This window comes from Dromaius novaehollandiae, chromosome 8 (assembly GCF_036370855.1).
Source record: "Dromaius novaehollandiae isolate bDroNov1 chromosome 8, bDroNov1.hap1, whole genome shotgun sequence".
NCBI classification, from domain to species: Eukaryota; Metazoa; Chordata; class Aves; order Casuariiformes; family Dromaiidae; genus Dromaius; species Dromaius novaehollandiae.
This window is the reverse complement of record NC_088105.1, coordinates 12382531-12401461: the sequence shown is the minus strand read 5'-3', so window position 1 is coordinate 12401461 and position 18931 is coordinate 12382531. Positions and strand designations below refer to the sequence as shown.

At 41.0% G+C, this 18931-nt stretch overlaps 1 protein-coding gene across 2 annotated transcripts in view; it reads right to left on the bottom strand.

Moving 5' to 3' along the window:
* Window positions 1-882: 882 nt before the first annotated feature.
* Window positions 883-18931, bottom strand: part of NTMT2 (N-terminal Xaa-Pro-Lys N-methyltransferase 2) — a 33833-nt gene continuing 15784 nt past the window's right edge. For both annotated transcript variants that reach the window (XM_064515672.1, XM_026123418.2), the window contains 4 exons: window positions 18691-18910; window positions 11862-12037; window positions 5436-5685; window positions 883-1779 (listed from right to left, as the gene is read on the bottom strand). In XM_064515672.1, the coding sequence (XP_064371742.1) occupies window positions 1505-1779; window positions 5436-5685; window positions 11862-12037; window positions 18691-18844 (855 nt within the window). In that variant the 5' untranslated portion in view covers window positions 18845-18910 and the 3' untranslated portion in view covers window positions 883-1504. The remainder of the gene's footprint in view (window positions 1780-5435; window positions 5686-11861; window positions 12038-18690; window positions 18911-18931) is intronic.

The following is an 18931-nucleotide window of genomic DNA, read 5'->3' as shown; positions in this document are numbered from 1 at the left end:
AAGAATTGCATTTCATAAGAATAAAACAAGATATAAGTTCCGGCAGAGTCGAAACAGTCCATTTTAACGTTATCATTCATTTTAAAATTTTTAACAAACCATTTTTAATTTGCTTTTTACTGCATTATAGTAACAATTATTTTAAATGAAAATGTTTTTAAAAGTCAAACTCAAATGAAACATTTGCTTTTGTCCAGATGAAAAATTGTAATCTACCTGGAATATGTTTGTGGTCGTGTGGTTGGAATTTTCCTTTATAAAGAATTTAAAAATTCCCTTTTTGGCCTCATTCAGAATAAAGCAGAATTTCAAATTCTGAAAAACTTTGCAAAATGAACTTCATTCCTCCCACAGCACTTTCTGTGCATATGTGAGGAGGACAAGAAGCTGCTCAATGTGTGATTTCTGTGAGCCTTAAGGAGATGGTATGTGTGTTAGTACTGTTGAATCCAGGCTTATACAGCTGCTGTTTGAATATAAATTATAGATGCTTTTGGGTTACACTGACACCCTCTGCAGTTTAGTACAGTTGTTAATTAATACAATACTGTATTAGTTCTTCTTACAGTCTTACTATTAACACCCTGTGAAATCCCATTAGCTCTGCATATGGTGCCAGACTTGTTCTGAATGTGGGAAAGAAAGAAATTTACAGTGGTATGAATAATAAAGAAATGCTTTCAAGTGGTTTCCACTGTGAACATTTTGAAAAAATATTTTCCAGAACATAATTTGTGGGACAATCTTTTCACAAAATTTCAGTGCAAACATGCATATATTTGTCACTTAATTTTTTTCCCTCGGAACGTGAAAACCCTTATACACCACTATCGTTCTACAGCAGAAACACCAGCAAGATAAAATAGTTCCTAAAAAAGAAAGGAAAATTAGCCAGGTTGTTTTATTGTCCAAACTGACAGGAATGCAAAAAATAAACTGCCCAGCTGATGCCAACAAACAGATACAACTTTTTTTACATTTTTGGTTTAAACATTTTAAAGTATGGATAGTGATGATAGTTGAAATTTGGGCTAGGTTATCCAGAAGTTATTGAATGTCCTGCTTCAGTGATCTGACAGATCCTTCTTAATTTCCAAGAAGACTTAAGTGCCACTGTAGAAAACAGGCTTATTTGTTAATCCCTCATATAGGGCACTCGAAAAAGCATTAGCCACTACGGAAACATCAGACCAAATTACTTTAACTAGATGGGGTTTGTCACAGTACTGACTCTCTAATGAAAGAAAAATCTGATGATGAGCTGCTAAAAAGACTTTTAAAAGTGGAGAGAATGATGAAGCAGGCAGGGTTTAGAAGCAGAACAGTCCCTCGGAGAAGTTAGATCAAATATAATTATTTCCTGATCCTTCAGAAGTCGATCCCTTAGAATTGTAGTAGTAACAGTACATGGTTAGTAGGATTCTAGCAGATGCTTTTCTTCCCCCTTCTCCTTCACAGTCCTGTGGCTGATCCATATTCCAGTCTCTGTAGTCACAGGATGCCATCAGGAATGGCCAGGGTCTTTCTGCATGGCCAACATCCAGACGGGAACACACTGCTCAGGGAATCCCTCCTGCCTCTCCTCTCGTAGGATGGTGAGTCCACTCATTTCAACGAGGCTGTGGAGGATGTTCAGGTCTCGGATCACACTACTGTCCAGACAATCCAGGACACAGCCCTCCCTGGCTACATTGTCCTTGAGAATGATAACACCGTTATCCTTCAAACCATTCTGGCACCGGATGAGAAACTTCAGGAGATCTTTATCTGTCAGATATCCTACAGATGAAAAGATGCAAAACACATCACTATTCGCCTTTCAAAGGGACTCCCCCATTGAACACCAGAATGGTGCCTTGATCTGCTTCTCTATATCCTATTTATTGGAGGAGAAGTTCTAGTCCTGCCAGATTTCATTATGAAATCCAGGGCAAATCAGTGAGATGAACACCTGCAAACTCAAATCAATATTTAGGATCCGTATTAGCAGCAGCAACAGATGTGGACAGAAGTCATTGGGAATAGTGGAGAAAATACTGGGTGCTGAAGGGTTCTTTAATCTGGCAGTTAAAGTCATAATAAGAATCAGTAGCAGGAAACTGGAGCCAAACAAATTCAAACTGGAAATAAGTGACAACTGTTTAACAGTGCAAGTAATTACCCATTGGAAACTACCAACATAAGTGGTGGATTTACCACCTCTTGAAGTCCTCAAATCAAGTGTGGTTGACTTTCTCAAGATATGCTTTAATTGAACACAAACTACTGGCTTAGTACGAGTGTAAATGAATGAAATATAACACCTTGTGATATCGAGTAGGTCAAATTAGATAATCTAATGGTCCCTTCTGGGTTTTAATACTACAGACCTATAAATCTTTCTGTAACACTGTGTACCCATCACAGAAGCTTTGGATTAAAGATCAGTGAAGAATGCAAGGCCTTCCAAACTGCCAAATAAACTCTTTATATTACACCATACTGTTATGATTTCTACATCTACCACATATGTTCAAAAAAGTGAAATATTTTAAATTTTAAAATATCTTATTGAGATTATGTTTTGTATCCTTCTCTCTGAAAGATCAGTACTTTGGTTATGTTGAGATCAGTAGTGCAGGCCTCAGAGAAGAGCAAACTGAGAACTCTCACATGTGAAACCCATCTAAAATGAATTAACAAGGACAGCTGGTCAGAAACTGAATGAAAAACTTGAAAATTTTGATTGTTTATATTTTCTAGTCAAAATATTTAGTTTTCTTGATGGAAGATTTGAACTTTCATAAATGGAAGTTGTCATTTCAAAACCACATTTTGACACAGAATGCCAGTTTTTTTAACTAGCCCTCTCCCCCCTCAAAGAAGAAGAAGAAAAAAGCCCCAAAGCCTAAAACTGAATAGCTTTCAAGTTGAAGGAAAATGATAATTTCAATATGAAATGTAAGCTTTCATTTTATTTTTTCATAAAATAATAGCATGGGCTCATACAGTTATGTAAACATGAGACAAATCAAGACTGCATGAGCAAGATTAATTGAAGCATTTGAACACCTAATTTGTAACTTTACATTCTCTTAACCTAGCTTTTAGCCTAATTTCCTAACAAAATAAGATCTCAGGAAGTTGCTACCTGCCAGTCTGGCTTGCTGCCGCTCCACCAATAAGTGTTGAGCTTGTTGGCATATTTCAACCATTCAAAAGAGGGGTAGAAGTCTGAATAATACATAAATTCCTACATATTTCATTGAGACTGGGAAAGAAATCCAGATCTGTGTCTATGCTAAAGAAAAGGCAGCTGCACAGCTGATTTGCACAACTCCAGACAAGCCTTAGCTCATTTTGTCTCATGTTGACTTGGACTTGCTGAAGAGATGAGGCAGGAGCCAGCTTTACTGCAATGATGAGTTACTCAAAAAGGACAAATAACAAAGGAAAATGATACTGTTCTGAAGCAATTTGTTTGCACAGTTACAGAAAAAAGCCCTGTTCTACAGAGACTGATTTCATTATTGTTTAAGACTATATGTAGAGAACAAGTATGTGCTCCTGAACAACATCATCTCCTGCGCCAACCTCTCTGCCTTTGTCCCTTTTCTTTTTTTTTGTCTAGCAAGAAACTACCTCCAGAGTTTTAGAGAGAAATTCTTGTTCAGGCCTCATCTTGTGCTTTAGAACAATGAGTTCTGACAGCTTAAACTGCACAAGGGACGTTTAGGTTCAAAGATTAGGAGACAACCTTCCTTCTGGATGGACAGTTAGGCACTGTGGCAGGTTTTCTAGAAAGATTATGACATCTCTATCAATGAAGGTTTTAAAGAACAGCTTGGACAAACATCTGTCAAAAATGGTGGTTTTGTGTGACTTCGGAGAATAGAAAGATGACTTCTCAGATCACCTTCCACTCTCTTTTTCTACAGGTGTAGGACAGCTCCCTTCACTTATGACTTTATAGCACTTTTCATGCTGGGAGGAATCAAATAAAAATAATGGAGCTAAGAACATAACCCACACTATCTGACTGCCAGTCTGCTGCTTTTAATACTGCAGTGCATTCACTGGGGTGGCTTGCAGGGTAAGAAGCAGACATTTGTAATATGAAGAGGTGCTGTGGGACATGAATAGGTGAACCTGTTTGATAAACATCAGTGCATGTATAAGATCTGATTTACAGATATTGGTGATTTTACTATGCCTTTTTCCAGAATGTTTCCTGAAATATTCCCAAGTCAGGATAATCATCAGATTCAGAAAACCCTTCCAGAAAATCAGCAAGAGGGAGGAACACTCATTGACATAGACTGAGGAAGGACCTAAAGAGCCACTCAACTAAAAGAATTCAGTGTGCAAGGGGTATGTGATATGCTAGTGATTCCCACAAGACCTTTATGGTTACCATCCCCAGGGATGTCAAGATGTGACGCAGAGTTGGTGAAGTGTGTGTGGAAAAAGGCTTTCTGCAAAGAGCCAAAAGAAGCTATCCTTAAATGAAGGCTGTACCAAACTTGTGAGCAAACAAACCCAACCACCTGCCCTCTGTCCAAACCCTTGGCCTGCCCAATCTGAAGAAGGGATGCAGATCTCTCAGAGAAGCTCTTTCTCCCTGCGAGACTGAATGGTAAGAAATCATTCAGGATATCCCTTTGACTGGCTGTAGTACCTAATTCCCCAGAAAAACACGTGAGCAAAAGGTTGTCCAAGATCTGCCAAGACTAAGACAACTCTCTCTCACATGCTCTATGTCCTCACAGCCAAGCTTGAACCTGACATGCTGTTACTGCCACAGTGCTACAGTCTTTCTCCCACGACATGTCAGATGTAGAGGTGTTGATAGATCACTGCTCACAGATGAGGCTAACCCAGCATATCTGTATGCAGTATCATTAGCTTGCTAAGGAAGATCCCTGCTCAAGAAAACCTAGATATAAGGTCTACTCCTCAACTGCACCTTAGCATGCAAGCTACTCTTCAATGTACACCCCCCCACACACACTATGTGATCTAAATGAAAGCAACTTGATCTGTACCCACTGTGCATGGGGCTTGGGAGAACTTTCAAAGGTCTCTTGTAAGACTTCAAAGGAAGGGGGCTGTTCCTGGGCTAAGGGGGTTCTCTGGCAAGAGAGATATGAAAGAGATGTGAACTGTGAGGACTGCCTGACTCCACAGTAGGGCTGCAGGAGCATAGTAGTTTCTATTTTTGGGTTTTTTTTTCCCCAATTGCTTGTGCTGGCAGTGGAGGGCTGCTGTGGGACCAGGCACTGGAACTGAATGAGGGCAGGGCAAGCCTTGTGCCCCCAGCACTGGTCAGTCTTAAGCCTTGCTTTTCCAACCATTTGAAAACCTTTTTTTATAGCTGCACCATTCTTAAAATAATTTTTAACACAGGCTGTGTAGTTCTCTGAGATGCCTGGCTGGAGGAATCATGCTGAACTAACCTGAAACCCACTGAATCCAGATGACATCATATCTTTGTGGGGTTGGAGTGAATTCCTGAAGGCTTTTGCAATAATACATCTCTACTCTGTCCTCCTTGCCCTTTAGGTACTTCGGGACCTCAGCCAGGAAATTCTCCATCATATCCACCAGCTCCACGCTCTTGAAAACTGGTAACAGGACATGCTTGCTGACCCGACCTATCCCAGAGCCGCAGTCCAGGGCGCGGTTGGTGCCAGCTTTCCCCACCCCCTGTGGAATACAAGAAAATCATTTGAAACCTGAAAAATACCACCTGAAAGATCCCAGAGCTTAGTGTCTTATCTCCTTATTTGTGCAAGACGCCACAACCTGGGACAGAATTAAAACAGCTTTGGGCACCTATGAGCGAGCAGGGCTGGTTGCTATATTCTCAGAGAATGTCTTGATTCATTTTTCTTCCGTTTTCACTTCCCCCTAGCTGAGAGTGAAGCCCAGTGTCCTACAGAACCTCACACTGAATACCCAAACCAATTGGAGGAGGGAGTGAAAACACATCTCCCCTAGTTCTCCAGCTGGATTCCCTCCCTGCCCTACTCCTATCAGCCAAGGCTGCCTGCACCAGGCTCCCCTCCCCAGCACACTGACTTTCATATTCACCACCGCAGGTCTCCAGCAGCTACTGCTCATTTGGTGCCTACTCCTGCAACCTTCATTGCAGGCTCTAAATGTAACTCAACCAAAGACACTCCTTCATCTGCACATGAACCATTCTTGCAGGTGGCAATCCCTTCCTGCTTTATGCTGCCACTAACATACAGAGTCATGCACAAAAGTCTACTGCTCTTGGTCTGTAAAACTGCAAATATTATTACCAGACCTAAAATGATCTATTCAGATCATCTGTGAGCCAGCATTTGTGGCTCAGGTATCTACTGGTAATGAGCTCCCTGCATCCTTTACAGAGCCTTCACTTCAGACATAGCTTCTTGGTTTCACCCAGGGCAAGAAGGGACTTGTTCAATTTGCACTGACTTCAAATGGCTCTCTCAAGGCCTCCTCTAAATTTCCCTCTCTGTAGTAGCTTTAGGAAGAGACATGAAGAATTAAGCTAGCTGGCACAGTTTTGTTCCCAAAAGACACTCAAAAAACCTACAAAATATTAAAGGGGCTATATTCCTCAAAACTGCACTCCCTTCCTTGGGAGGCTCACTGCAGTTTGGGACTCAGCCTTCTCTTCTGGGAAAAAGGGGAGACCTATATTTTCCTGTGCAGTAAGAGTGATGGGAAGCATAACTATACAATACTATTGAGCTCTAGAACACAAAGGTTGCTGTTGATGGGACCTTTTCATTGCAGTCCTGCATTCATTGCTGTACAATAAGTTTCTGCTTGGTATAAGAAGAGACAAAATCTTTTCACAAGTTCCTAACCTTCTCAGAAGATCCCCTCACCTTTACAAAGTCCTTGCAAGTTCATCTGTCAAGTATCCACACCTCACAGCCAACTACATAGATAAGTCTCATTATATTCTGAGCCCAGTGAAGGCTTAAAAATGAGCACATACTGTATACTGCATGCAAGAATCAACTTCCAGAGTACAAAACTTCCAAGGTGCCCAAAGACATCTCTACACATACAGAGTGTCCTTGAGCTTTGAGTGCAATTTTCAAAACAAGCTGTCTTTGAACAAAGATCTTAGAGCTACAGGTAACTTATGACAACACAGAAAGTTTGGACTGAAGCATATACAGAATTTCTTTTTTAGACGTAGAGACAAAAAAGATGATTGAGTAGATTATACTTAATAATTCCTCTTTTTTTTCTTTATAAATATCATCTCTGGACTGGGATCAGACATGAAAAATCATGGCACAAAAGGTATGTCTATGAGAAAATACTGAGTCACTGGAAAAGGAGCTTTATAATGAAAGAAGTATTTCATCCCTAAAGCTTCCATTCTAGCTATAAAAAGGTTCTTAAGAGCCTGCTGCTGTTCTGTAAAACAGAAATTTTAAGCTGCACAGGCACTGACTGTGGGACTGGAGCTCCCCTGCCCGAAGTTATCTGTTAAACAAATATATTAAAGGCAAATGTAAACACCTTTTCCCTGTTCTCTGGAACTGAAAGTTGAAATGAAAGTTATGGGCCAAAGTCTTCCTGCTGCAGCTTCACTGCTCCTAAAGGAAATAAGACCAGGAAGAGTTTAGCTTTTCCTGCTTATTAGAAGACCCCCCCCCATAATGACCAAGCATAAATTATGTAGCTCACTGTTTTTTCGGCCTTGCTTCAGTGGGTAATTCAGTAGATTATTAAGGTCAAAGGACAGTACTACCAGTGACATGACTATGAATAGCCCAGCTGAGCATCTGGTTACATTGAGTAGCTGCAGAAAGAGCACAGGGACCTCAAAGGCTCTTACAACTCGCCAGGGCTGCCGGTCCCAATTTGTATACCTAGAAAGATTAATCTCCCAATGTGTGCAAGAGTCCATAGGAGTCTTCAGCCCTATCCCCTCCGGAGACTACCTGCTTGTAGTTGGCCAAAATATATGAGTTATTCTGCATTCATAGGCTGCACTAAAGAATATGTGGCATTTACTGAGGACCAGACTAAGCTGTAACAAGGAATTCATGAAAGGGGAAGGAACTGTGTCTTGAATCTTTACAAAGATCTCTGTATTGTCTGCCTACAGATCCATACAGGCCTAGGCTGATGTGATTAAGCAAAAAGCCTTGAGAGAGCTGGCCAGAAAAGAAAGATTATCTACCCAAAAAGCTAACTTTATTAGACAAAACCTCAAAGGACTACTTTGACTCTGATACTTGTGTTCAGGGAAGCTGTAGTTAGGGTACCTCATTCAAGACAGGGAATTCATCTCCCGTGATGTGTCGTGGAAAGGATGTCTGATGATATGTTTCCATTTGCCATCAAGAAGTAGGAAAAGGGACAATCCTGGGAGATGAAGCCTGATCCCACACTTCACTGACAGAGAGCAGGAGCAAATGGCAATCAGACTAGAATCCCTGTGAAGCACTATGGCTCTGCTTGTAATGAAAATGTTAACATAATTTCATGTTCAGCTAATATATTTTCAGTTTGGGAGTGCTCAGAGCTTTGACAGGGTATTAACATTTTCCTTGGAAGGCAATCGTTTTCCTAAAAGCCTAATTGAGTTGAAAATCAGATTTCTTATTAAAAAAAAAAACAGTTTAAGTGAAAAATTTAAGCTAGAGCAAGCTCAAAAATTTAAGATTAACTGCTCCTCTGATTATATGCTTCAGATTACTCAGTATCACTACCATTTAGGATATGTACACAGCCAGAAGTTCTGCTGAAACACTGCCCTGAACAGGGCACTCAGTAAGTTCCTTAGGGGTAAAACAGCTGTGGCATATGTTCCCGATGCTAGCACTTCAGGTCTTGGAAGGGCAGGAAGACAGTGTAGATATACAGGAACAAAAAGAAATCAAGGCTCAAGACACGGCTAAAAAGCGCAGTGGCTTTCTTTCTAAATTATTTTTTTTCCTGCAGTTTTTGAACAAAATCTCTTCCATCCCCCTGATCACACAGGGGCAAAATCACTCTCCAGAAACCTTTTGTTCAGCAGTAACCACTCAGACTAGTGAAATGAGGGCAAGGGTTTAGGGCAGAAAAGGAGCTCTGAGGATAATCTCCTCTTGTAGCATTTCACACATCTATAGCCCACAGCTGTTCCTGAATTAAAGTTTTCTTTCCTTTCTTTGTTTCCTTTTTTTACAGGTTACCTCTGGATTAGGCACTTGAAAACACAGGGTCTACATGGACATCAAGGCTTTAACTGGCATAAACACTTTGCCATAAATAGTCACTGGTCTAGCTCTGCTGATAACCCTTTAAGTATGGGCTACATGTAAGACAACTTATAGCTTGTCTGTATTGCACTGCTGGCTCAGGTTCTGACTTGAATGTTGCTCTTGGTTTGAAATCTGCCCACACACACATAAAACCTCTTAGCTTGAGCACAGTGGCACTTTTAACTCAGTTTGACTCACCTGGGAAGGGAGACAGTATAAAATATAACTGAAGTCCTTAGTCCTCCAGTGCCTTTCTGTAATTCCTTCCATGTGTCCAGGCAAGATAAATTCTTCAATGGTAAAGAAATCTAAGGCTCAGTTTACGGTGGTGCTAAGAATCATGCTAAGAAATGCCATACATGAAGGTATGCAACATCAGTCATGTGAGAAATCTGTCACTGTGTGGCATTTCCACACAAGCCAAACTAACTCAAGAGGAATAATTTGAGTGGAACTGGGCAACTGTTTTTTAAGGAATTTGCCAGAAAATAAAGTTTTGGAAGAATAAAACTATCTGTGAAACTGATATCTCAAATCTAGATAATAGTTATAGCCAAAAAAACATGGGAAAGAATGTTGAAAATGTCAAGACACTTCTTTTTGATGACTTTCAAGGAAAAAAATAGCTTGTCAACTTTTCATTTCTAAACAGCATTTTTCATTTTGGAACTGACTTTTTTCTTGAAAACAAAGGGAGAAGTTTTCAGAGGGTAAAACAACCCCAGAATGAAGTGAAATATTTTCACTTGATCTGAAACTGATTCTCATATTTTCTGATTTTGTTAAATTTCCTGTCTTTAAAAAATAGCTTTTGTCAATAAAGAAAATATAGTTTATATTAGCATGAACCATTTTCTTATAACTGTAATTGCCTTATTGGAAAAAAAAATTATTCATGGAGCCATAAACTTGGGAAGACATACCTCAAATTAGCTTTACAGTAAAGCCACTACTACAGAAAGTCAGTAAAGATCTATATCTGGTTGAGTAGGATTCAAATTGCAGTAGTAAGAGAGGAAAATAAACTGTAAGTAACATTACCAATTGACTGTATCTCAACAGAGGACAGGCTTGAACAAGCCAAGTCAGAACTAGCAAAACGTGCAGATTCCTTTTTCTGCCCTTTTTTTGATCTCAGCCATTCAGACTATCCCTGGCTAATAACAGGAACAGGAACTCTGCTCTGGAGTATTTTGTATCCGTCATCACACCTGATGCATTGGGTATGATGTCTCTTTGCCGTGTGAGAACTCTGCTATAGACTGTACTTCTTTCCTTTTCAGGTCTTGGAGAGGAGAAAGCATAACATTGTGATATAAACTTGCCATTCAGGAAGCTGAATCTATATGATGTCTAGGAAGTGTGAAATCTTTCCCTGAGTACAGGGAATATACACCACCTGAATTCCACAAATACCCTTCAAACATGACTTAAATAAAATTTAAGGGATGGATATGACTTGGGCTGGCTCTAGACTTATAAATTACATTTCATTTTCTGTAGAAGTGCTATCTGGTTCAGCTGCCTTGCTGAACTTCCTTTACATTTTCTTATTTTGTGTTTGTAGACAGCCTAACACACCAAGGACTTAAGATGTTGTAAAGCCTTTTTATGTTAGCATTAATGCAAATGACTGTTCATAAAAATATTGGAGATGTTCACTCAAGTAATTGTGTTTTGCTGGTATGTTGCCCCAGAAGCCTCTATCAGCTACAGTAAATTTTTCCACCAGCTGCCCTTCACTGCTATGCAAGATTTCTATCTGTTGTTAAGCCACACTTGTTTTCCATCCCAATTCATTTAAACTGTGTCCTTTTTTTACACAACATCTTATTAACTTATTGAGCTTCTTTCCACAGTTGAGCATTAAGGCTAAAAAAAGGTCATCTGGCTACCCCAAATTTGTACATTTGAGTAGATAATGAAAGATCTACGGTAACATTACATGGAACTAGTCATTTTGTGAGCAGAACTCATGAAACTTGGTTTCCTGCAGCCCTTGGCTTTGTGGATTCTTTAGCGTCTAATACTGTTGTTGAGCTTTTCCCCTGGGAAGGGGAACAGCAGTCAGAAATGACTGAATTGCACTTTTAAAGATCTGCAGATTTCTAGATGCACTTAGGCTTGAACAGCAGCCTTCTCTGAGATATTGATAAATATGCAAAACATAAACTTGGTACTTAGTCTCAGCTACTTTCCCAAACCTATTTCAGGAATCTGCACAGGCAATTCTCCCACTGAAGCTGGCAAAGATTGTATCAGGAAAGGTCCCAGTCCTACACTGAGAATTAATCCTCTACCCAAACCTAACTAGAAGAACTCCTTGCACAATTCTCTTTGCAGCTTCAGAGCATAAGAAATGAATGCAAAGCAGGTAAATAATGACATATGCCCAGGCAAAATGTATATTCATTACGATGTGTGATCTGGTAGAATGCATATAAATTATATGTCACTGGACACAATGAAAGCCAGTTATGACCTGTGACTGAGCTTCATGCACATGAAATATGAGATACAGTGCCATTTAAAATGTATGTGACTGGGGACAATGTATGTCATTTATGAAACATGACCACTGTTTCTTGCAGAAGATGTGATTAGATGACTCACCTCAACAAATTTCCTGAGAAACTCCCTGGAGGACTCGATGTCTGTACTGGAGAGTTCAATGTAGTCTCCCATCATGCCCTCTTCTGTGGCTGGCACCTCCTGGTAGAAGTGTTTGGCCCTGGCGTAGAACTGCATCTCACCATTGATGACTTGACTTGTTAAAGCATAAAGTTTCACTGCAAGCAGATAATTCATTACTTTATTGTTAACAACAGACACTTCTGGGTTAGTTTACTGTTCTGGAGGCATGATGGCTAAGATCTACAGATCTGGATTGACCCTCCAAATTAACAAACCTTTGTTTCTAAAGCAAAGGTGGAAGGAAAGGTGTTGTATTTAATCCTGTAAGGCCTTGAAGGGACGCAGCACCCCTTGGGCACATTCAGTGGCTCACAGGCTCAGACCCCATTTGTGTCATTACACTGCATGTTTTCACGCCAGTGAAAAATCATTTTGGGTTTGAAGATGAACATTCATGCCAATGAGAGCAATAGGGTTGGTTTGCTCCCCAAAAAGCTATGGGCAGTATAAATTGCTGTGCAGGGTGATCATTTTGGCTGTGATAAACCTAACTGCTTCTTACAATCTACAGACTCCATATATGCTTTCTAGCTATTGACAGCTGCATAGAGAATGCACGAAGAAGAAGAGAGAGTGTGGATGAATGAAGCACTTGCTCTGGTTTATTTTTAGTGATACTTTACAATCTGTGGCACGGTGAGTAAGTTGAACCGAAGAGCAGATGGTAGTCTCAGGCCTAAATGACTATACAGAGGGGAGACATCTTAGAGCAGATAGTCCTAAATTTTCATCTGTCACAGATCAAGGAATGAGATAATTAATGGGTGATATACTGGAAAGCTCCTGTGTGCCGAGGCTGGGATGTTTCTTTTCATTGCTTGGTTATTTTGCTTTTTGTATATATACAGCAATCATAAGTTTGAAGCTATTTTATTAAAACCTGTGAGGTCTGTTTGGTAAAGGGTTATTTCCCCCATTCTTTGAAGAACTGAGATCTATCCTCAGCATCCTGGGTTTTTCTATGCTTGATGGGCTTTGGCATATGAACAGTAGTTATGCTTTGTATCTCAAAAGTCTGGATTCAGACAGACCAGAAACAGTTTGCTTGGAACCCATCGGCTCTTGCTGTCTCACACACACGTACAGGCAGGTTTTCCTTCTGCGTGTGACACAGAGCTCTTGCCGACCAGGCCTTCCAATGAAAACACAACTACAAGCCTGCGTGTGAAAGCTAAGCAATAACAAGAGATGGATTTACACCAGGAACAAGTCCTTGTGCGCGCTGTTCTGCAGTGTGAGACTAGCTCTGCTGCAGATTTCAAGCATGCTCAAGGAGCTGGAAATGAGCAAGCAGCAAATACCTTTTTGGTTACAAACAATGGAAATGGAGACCTCCCTGCAGACTAAATAAACAGAAGGATGAGGGAGCAGTACTTTGTTGCTGTTCTGAGTTAGTCTTCTGCGTACTACAGCTTTAAATTTCTACAGAAGCATTGCTGGTAACTGCTAAGAAGGGTCTGAACAGGCCATGCCTTGCCTACTGTGGCTGGGGAATGAGAATTATGCCCTCTATGCAGAGGACGAGAGCTAGGCCAGAGGCCCTGAATATAAGCCTGGAATGTATTTATTGAGGGCAAACAAGCTCAGCAGGGAATGATAAGTGTGTGCCTGCCCATCCTCAGCAGGAGAATGACATTTTGGAGGAAAATAAGGCAGGGGACAAAGGAAGTAGGATGGGGAATAATTACCACCAACGACCACTCGGAACAGAATAGTACTATTGGGTTACACATAAGCAGCATGCCCGGCATATCCTTCATCCAACAAAAGCAGCATTACCAGCCCCTCTTGTCATCACCTGCTTAAGTCAACTGCTGAACGGATGCTATTAAAGCTTTAATCCATTACACATTTATGTTATGCCTGAAAAATTTATACCACAAGCAAGCATTGAGCCCAGCAAGGGTCAAATCTGGGGGTTTTACACACTCCGCTGATTATATTCACATATTCAGAAGAAACCATTTAACTGAAGAAATTAATACAGAGGGTAGCAGCCAATCCCCAGCACAACCTGGCCTGGGTGCTTCCCAGAGCCTGGGAAATAAAGACTTCACTGGTGGTTGTGATTCTTCTAGTGAATGATCTCCATCTTCCCCTGGGAGTGGCACCATCTTCTTTTCCCTGAGTGTCTTTTTTTTTCCCACTCAGATGCCAGAACTGAATCCCTGGATGTCAGCTTTGCAAGACCTTCCTTATGAGAGTCCAGCGATGATCTCTAGGGCTTGTTTAATGGAACTACCAAAGCATGGTGATTTATCCCATTCTGCTAGATGGAAGGGAAAGGTGTTTACAGGCTGTCTGCACACAAGGACAGGGTGCCACAGGCAGTTGGCAGCATGAATGACAAATATTCAGAGTCCCTCTACTCAAAACAGAAACCTGACCCAAGGCAACATATGGAGACGATATGTGGTTCAGGATATCAGATCTGTAGTGTGTGCTCTCAAATTTCTCACTCAGATCCAGTATCAGACTCACAAAAAGCCTGGCGGGATTTGCGTACATACACCAGCTGACATGCACTCCCCCCTAGTCAGCTGGGACCCCAGAGACCTGCCTTACGTGCTGGCATCTGAAATCAGCTCTGGTCTTAGCATCTATGGGGTTTTATCTACCCATGGAGGCTATGCAGAGATATTCTTATGCAAGTCCCCCACCTGAGGGCATGTAAGGACACAGGCTAACATGAAGGGTGGCACTGTACCCAAAGCATACTCCTGCAGACCTATGGTCTCACACATGGTGTGTGCGATCCATACAGATGATTTTCACCTCTTGCTCCCTCAGTGTTACTCCTCCCTCTCATGAATTTGCAACACTGCCAACTTTCCCACTCCACAACCCAGTTTTCCAGACACAGACAATCAGCCTCACCTCTGATCTTCTTCTTGGCTGCGCCTGGCACTCAGGCGCCTGCAGCAGCACCAGAGGCAGCAGGAGGAGTGCCAGCCTGCAGGAATCTACCCCAAAAAAGCCCTGTGAGAAGGCATATGTCCTTGGTAGCAGTTAAGTACTGCAACTCCGTTCCAGCATACCTCCTCATCACAGGACCTGTCTAGTCAGAGGCATCTCCCGTTCCATGACACATGTGGGACTATCTCATGCATCAGGAACTGAAATATTTTTGAGATCTGTCACTGATGCACAACCTGATTTCAGTGTACTTTGTAAAGTACAGCATGGGCAGGATAGGACAATGGAGCCTGTAAGTCTCACAGAGATTTGGGTGGGAGGGTATAGCTGTCTTTCACAGACAAGGTTTTCAGGAGTAAGTTAGGTGACTTGTAAGGCTTCAAGTTAGAGAAGTGTAAGAAAGTAAGAAGAAATAAAGAAGAAATAAAGTAAGAAGAAACTCTTTCTCATGACATGCTTGGTCTCTCAGCTGAACCTGCTGGCAAGACCTCCAAGTGAAGATGGTTAAGATGAACCCACTGGAATAAAAGGCTGAGAACAGAAACTGATTCTCTAAGGGTCACTGAATGTTCATCAGAAGTTAATAATCTTCAGTCACTGCAAACACTATCTGGATGCAGAGTGGTGACACAGAGCTGAATGCCAACCCCTGGGCTAGACAGAGAACATTTACCTAAGCCCTTTCCCCTGCAAAGTCCACAACATTATCTCTACAGTTTTTTATGGATCAGTTCAAAAATTTGTTTTCCAGGTTCCCAGCACAGCTGATCTAAATCTCTAGAGAAATGGAAGCACTTAACGAGGAGGACTGGGTGCAATCCCAACCTGCATAGACTGTCTTATAGTTCTTGATTGCAGGGTTTGCTCGGCTAAATTTCCTTGCCAGAAGCAAATGTTGCAAATAATTTTTTTTTAAGTTTTTATTTGTAAGCATTATTTTGTGGCTCCAAATGCTTTCTGCAAGATACTTAACTAATTCCAGATTGGCTGAGTATTCCCTTTTAAATTTAACATCTGCTTTGTGCATCAGCTGAAAAACAGCGATCCGGATCCAGGATGGAATCCACCTCTCCACTGTGGTCTGAGGATCACTTAAATTCTGTTTTACAGAGGATGAACATTAACTCCCCCAAAGCAGTTTTACATACAGACACGTGCCTCACACGCTGGAATATCTGGCTCTGTTGACTGATCATTTGAGTCTTTCACTACAGATCTCACTCCACTGGCACAGAGTCCCACAGCCCAAGTAAACACATGCGTAACATTCAGCATCTGAATACCTCCATTAAAGTCCACTGGGCTTAAGGGCATTCACACATATAAGTACATTGTTGGATCAGGGCCTAAAGCTAGTCATGTCTTTTATTTATAAATGTTACTCTGGTCTGTAAACATGACATGTTTCTCTTAACAGACTGTGATACCAGATATGCTCAGCTCATAGGTAAACATGCCAAAGCGCTCTACCACTGAACCCAGTAACGGAGGGGTGGAATGAGTCTGGAGTTAGTATAGCTCAAAGCGAAGTTTGTACCTTGCTGACCCTGGGCTGCACTGCAACCTTCAATGCGAGGCCTGATTTCAGTGTTATTACTGATGCTTGGAGTTAAGCACATGCTTAACTACACTGCTAGGTGACAGTCTTAGTGCTGTTTAAGGGGTTTAACAGTGTTTACACAGAGGGATCTGGATCTAGTGTTTAAGTCTGAAAAGTTCAGTTTATTTCTCTTCAGCTGCACTCTGAACTGAATTGGAAAACGTACTTCTGAAGAGATGCTCAGACCTAGCACATTCTGTGCTCTCCACTGCTTAGAGCACAGGATCATGGGATAATCCAGGTCGGAAGGGAACTAAGGAGGCTTCTAGTCCAAATATCTGCTCAAAGCAGGGGCAGCCATAAGGTCAAACGAGGTTCCTCAGGGCTTTATACAGCTGGGTCTTGAAAACCTCCACGGATGGAGAATTGTACAACCTCCCTGGGCAACCCATTCCAAAGCCTGACCATCCTCATGGGGAGACAGTTTTTCTTTACATCCAGTCTGAACCTCTACTGTTTCAATTTATGCTCGTTGTCTCTTGTCACCTTTACTCCATGACAGTTACCATGGAGTAACAGACAAACTACAGGTTCACATGAAGGCTTGACTCAAAACTAATGTGTATTTGCTGGCAATAAGCTGACACATGAAAAACTGTTTAAAAAAGTTGTAAGAATGATTCAGGACCTGAAAAATCTGGCAGAGGGGCTCTTTAATCAGATAGGCAAAGGCTTAACAAAACTTGTTGGCTGGGAATGGGAATTCAAATAAATTCAGACAAGAAATAAAATACAGTTGTAAAACAGTGGAGCAATTAGGCCTGGAAACAGCTTAATGACAGATTGATGAATTCTCAGTCACTTGGAGCCTTTAAATCAAGGTATTTTTGTCTTCACAAACATATACTGTGGCCCAGTCAAAAGTTACAAGCATGATACAAGAACCGTTATGTGAAATTCTAGGCTAGATGTTCATAGTAGTACCTTTTAAAGCCTTTAAATGACTATTAATAATTATACTAACAGTTACATTGCAGGATATCCTGCTTAGTTCCTAATATGTTGTGTTTACTTTCAAAACAAATGGAAGAACAACATTTTCATAGATTTTTTGAGATTACATGGACCTTTAACTTTCCTTCCTTTCCATCTTTCCTTCCTTTTAATTTTTCCCATCTTCCTACCATTAGGGACAGGAGAATTTATCTTCCCTGCTTCTTTTTAGATAGCTGCAGATGTTGCTATATGCTAGAAGTCACACTGAATACTAAAAAAACACGGAAATGCCTTTTCTCTTTACATGACTTTTGAATTCTAGTATCTTAAGCAGAGTTTCCACTGTGGTCCATGCATTTTCACACAATCAGGTAAAATAATCCACTTGTCTAAATAGATCTTTCAATTAGGAAGTAGCCCTCAAGAATTCACTCTGAAGAGCAGCTTAGCAGGTTGGACAGACACATCCTTCCCATCTCAAATGCCTACAGTTCTAACATTCAGTAGAGGCTGTATAATTCTGCTAAAAAAAAAAGTGACATTTTAACATAATACAGATTCAAGTAAAGTCTCATTTTTAGGTATGCTGTTCTGGGGAGAGCTTTCATTCTTGTTCAGAGTCAAATTCTCATGAGAACTGAACACCCTTTTTCTGCACCTAAATAAATGTCTTGGCATCCTGTAACCAGAGGCTTCTACTGAAACTGCGCTATAAATAAACATTTTGGAAGTATTTTCCCACTAGATAATAAACAGTGGGCAAGACAACCTGCTGCAGAGATCTGGATTAAAGAGGCTCTTGATAAAAAAATTAAAAATCATTATCTTTCAAACATTTGTCCAAAGCAATACATATGACAAGGCTAAGGACACACTGAAAAACAACAAAATAGGTATCAGACAACAGAAAGTAAGGCCTGCCAGCTCTGGTACTTTTGCATTTGTCCTTCCAAGTTCCAAACAGGTCAATGTATGCTTTAATTTAATGGTGACAAAAAAGGGTCTAATGCTACCATCAGTAGAAAACATTTTATTTTTGAGGTCTTTCCCTTTGCCTCCCTGCCAACAATTTGGGGGGTATTTAGGTAAAACAGGAGGATACCAAAGGATACTGAATTAGACGGAGCTGAGAAAGAGAACAGCAAATGGTCTAGTTCGCATTGCAGTGTCTCTAGCAGGGCTCCTCAGAACTACTTATTGTCATTAATGGGTTTGCAGTCTACCGTCTAGCATGATACGTCTTTCTGGAAAGCGGTCACACGTGCACACAGACACTCCTGCCCACCAGCTACTCACCCAGGGGAAGCCTTTCCAGCAGATAAAGGTAACTTTGAAAGAAGTCATTCCGGATCGCCTTGTGCAAGATGAAGGACATGCTGTGCCGACAGAGTTCTTCATCTGTTTTATGCCAGCGTGACTTAAAAGCCAAATGTGCTCCCTTATATGCCATGACAAAGACTTTTTTTGCAAGGGTGGAAGGTTGCCGTGGCTGGCACTCTCAGCAAGACCTGTCCTTCTAAAGAGACAGAGGCAGTGT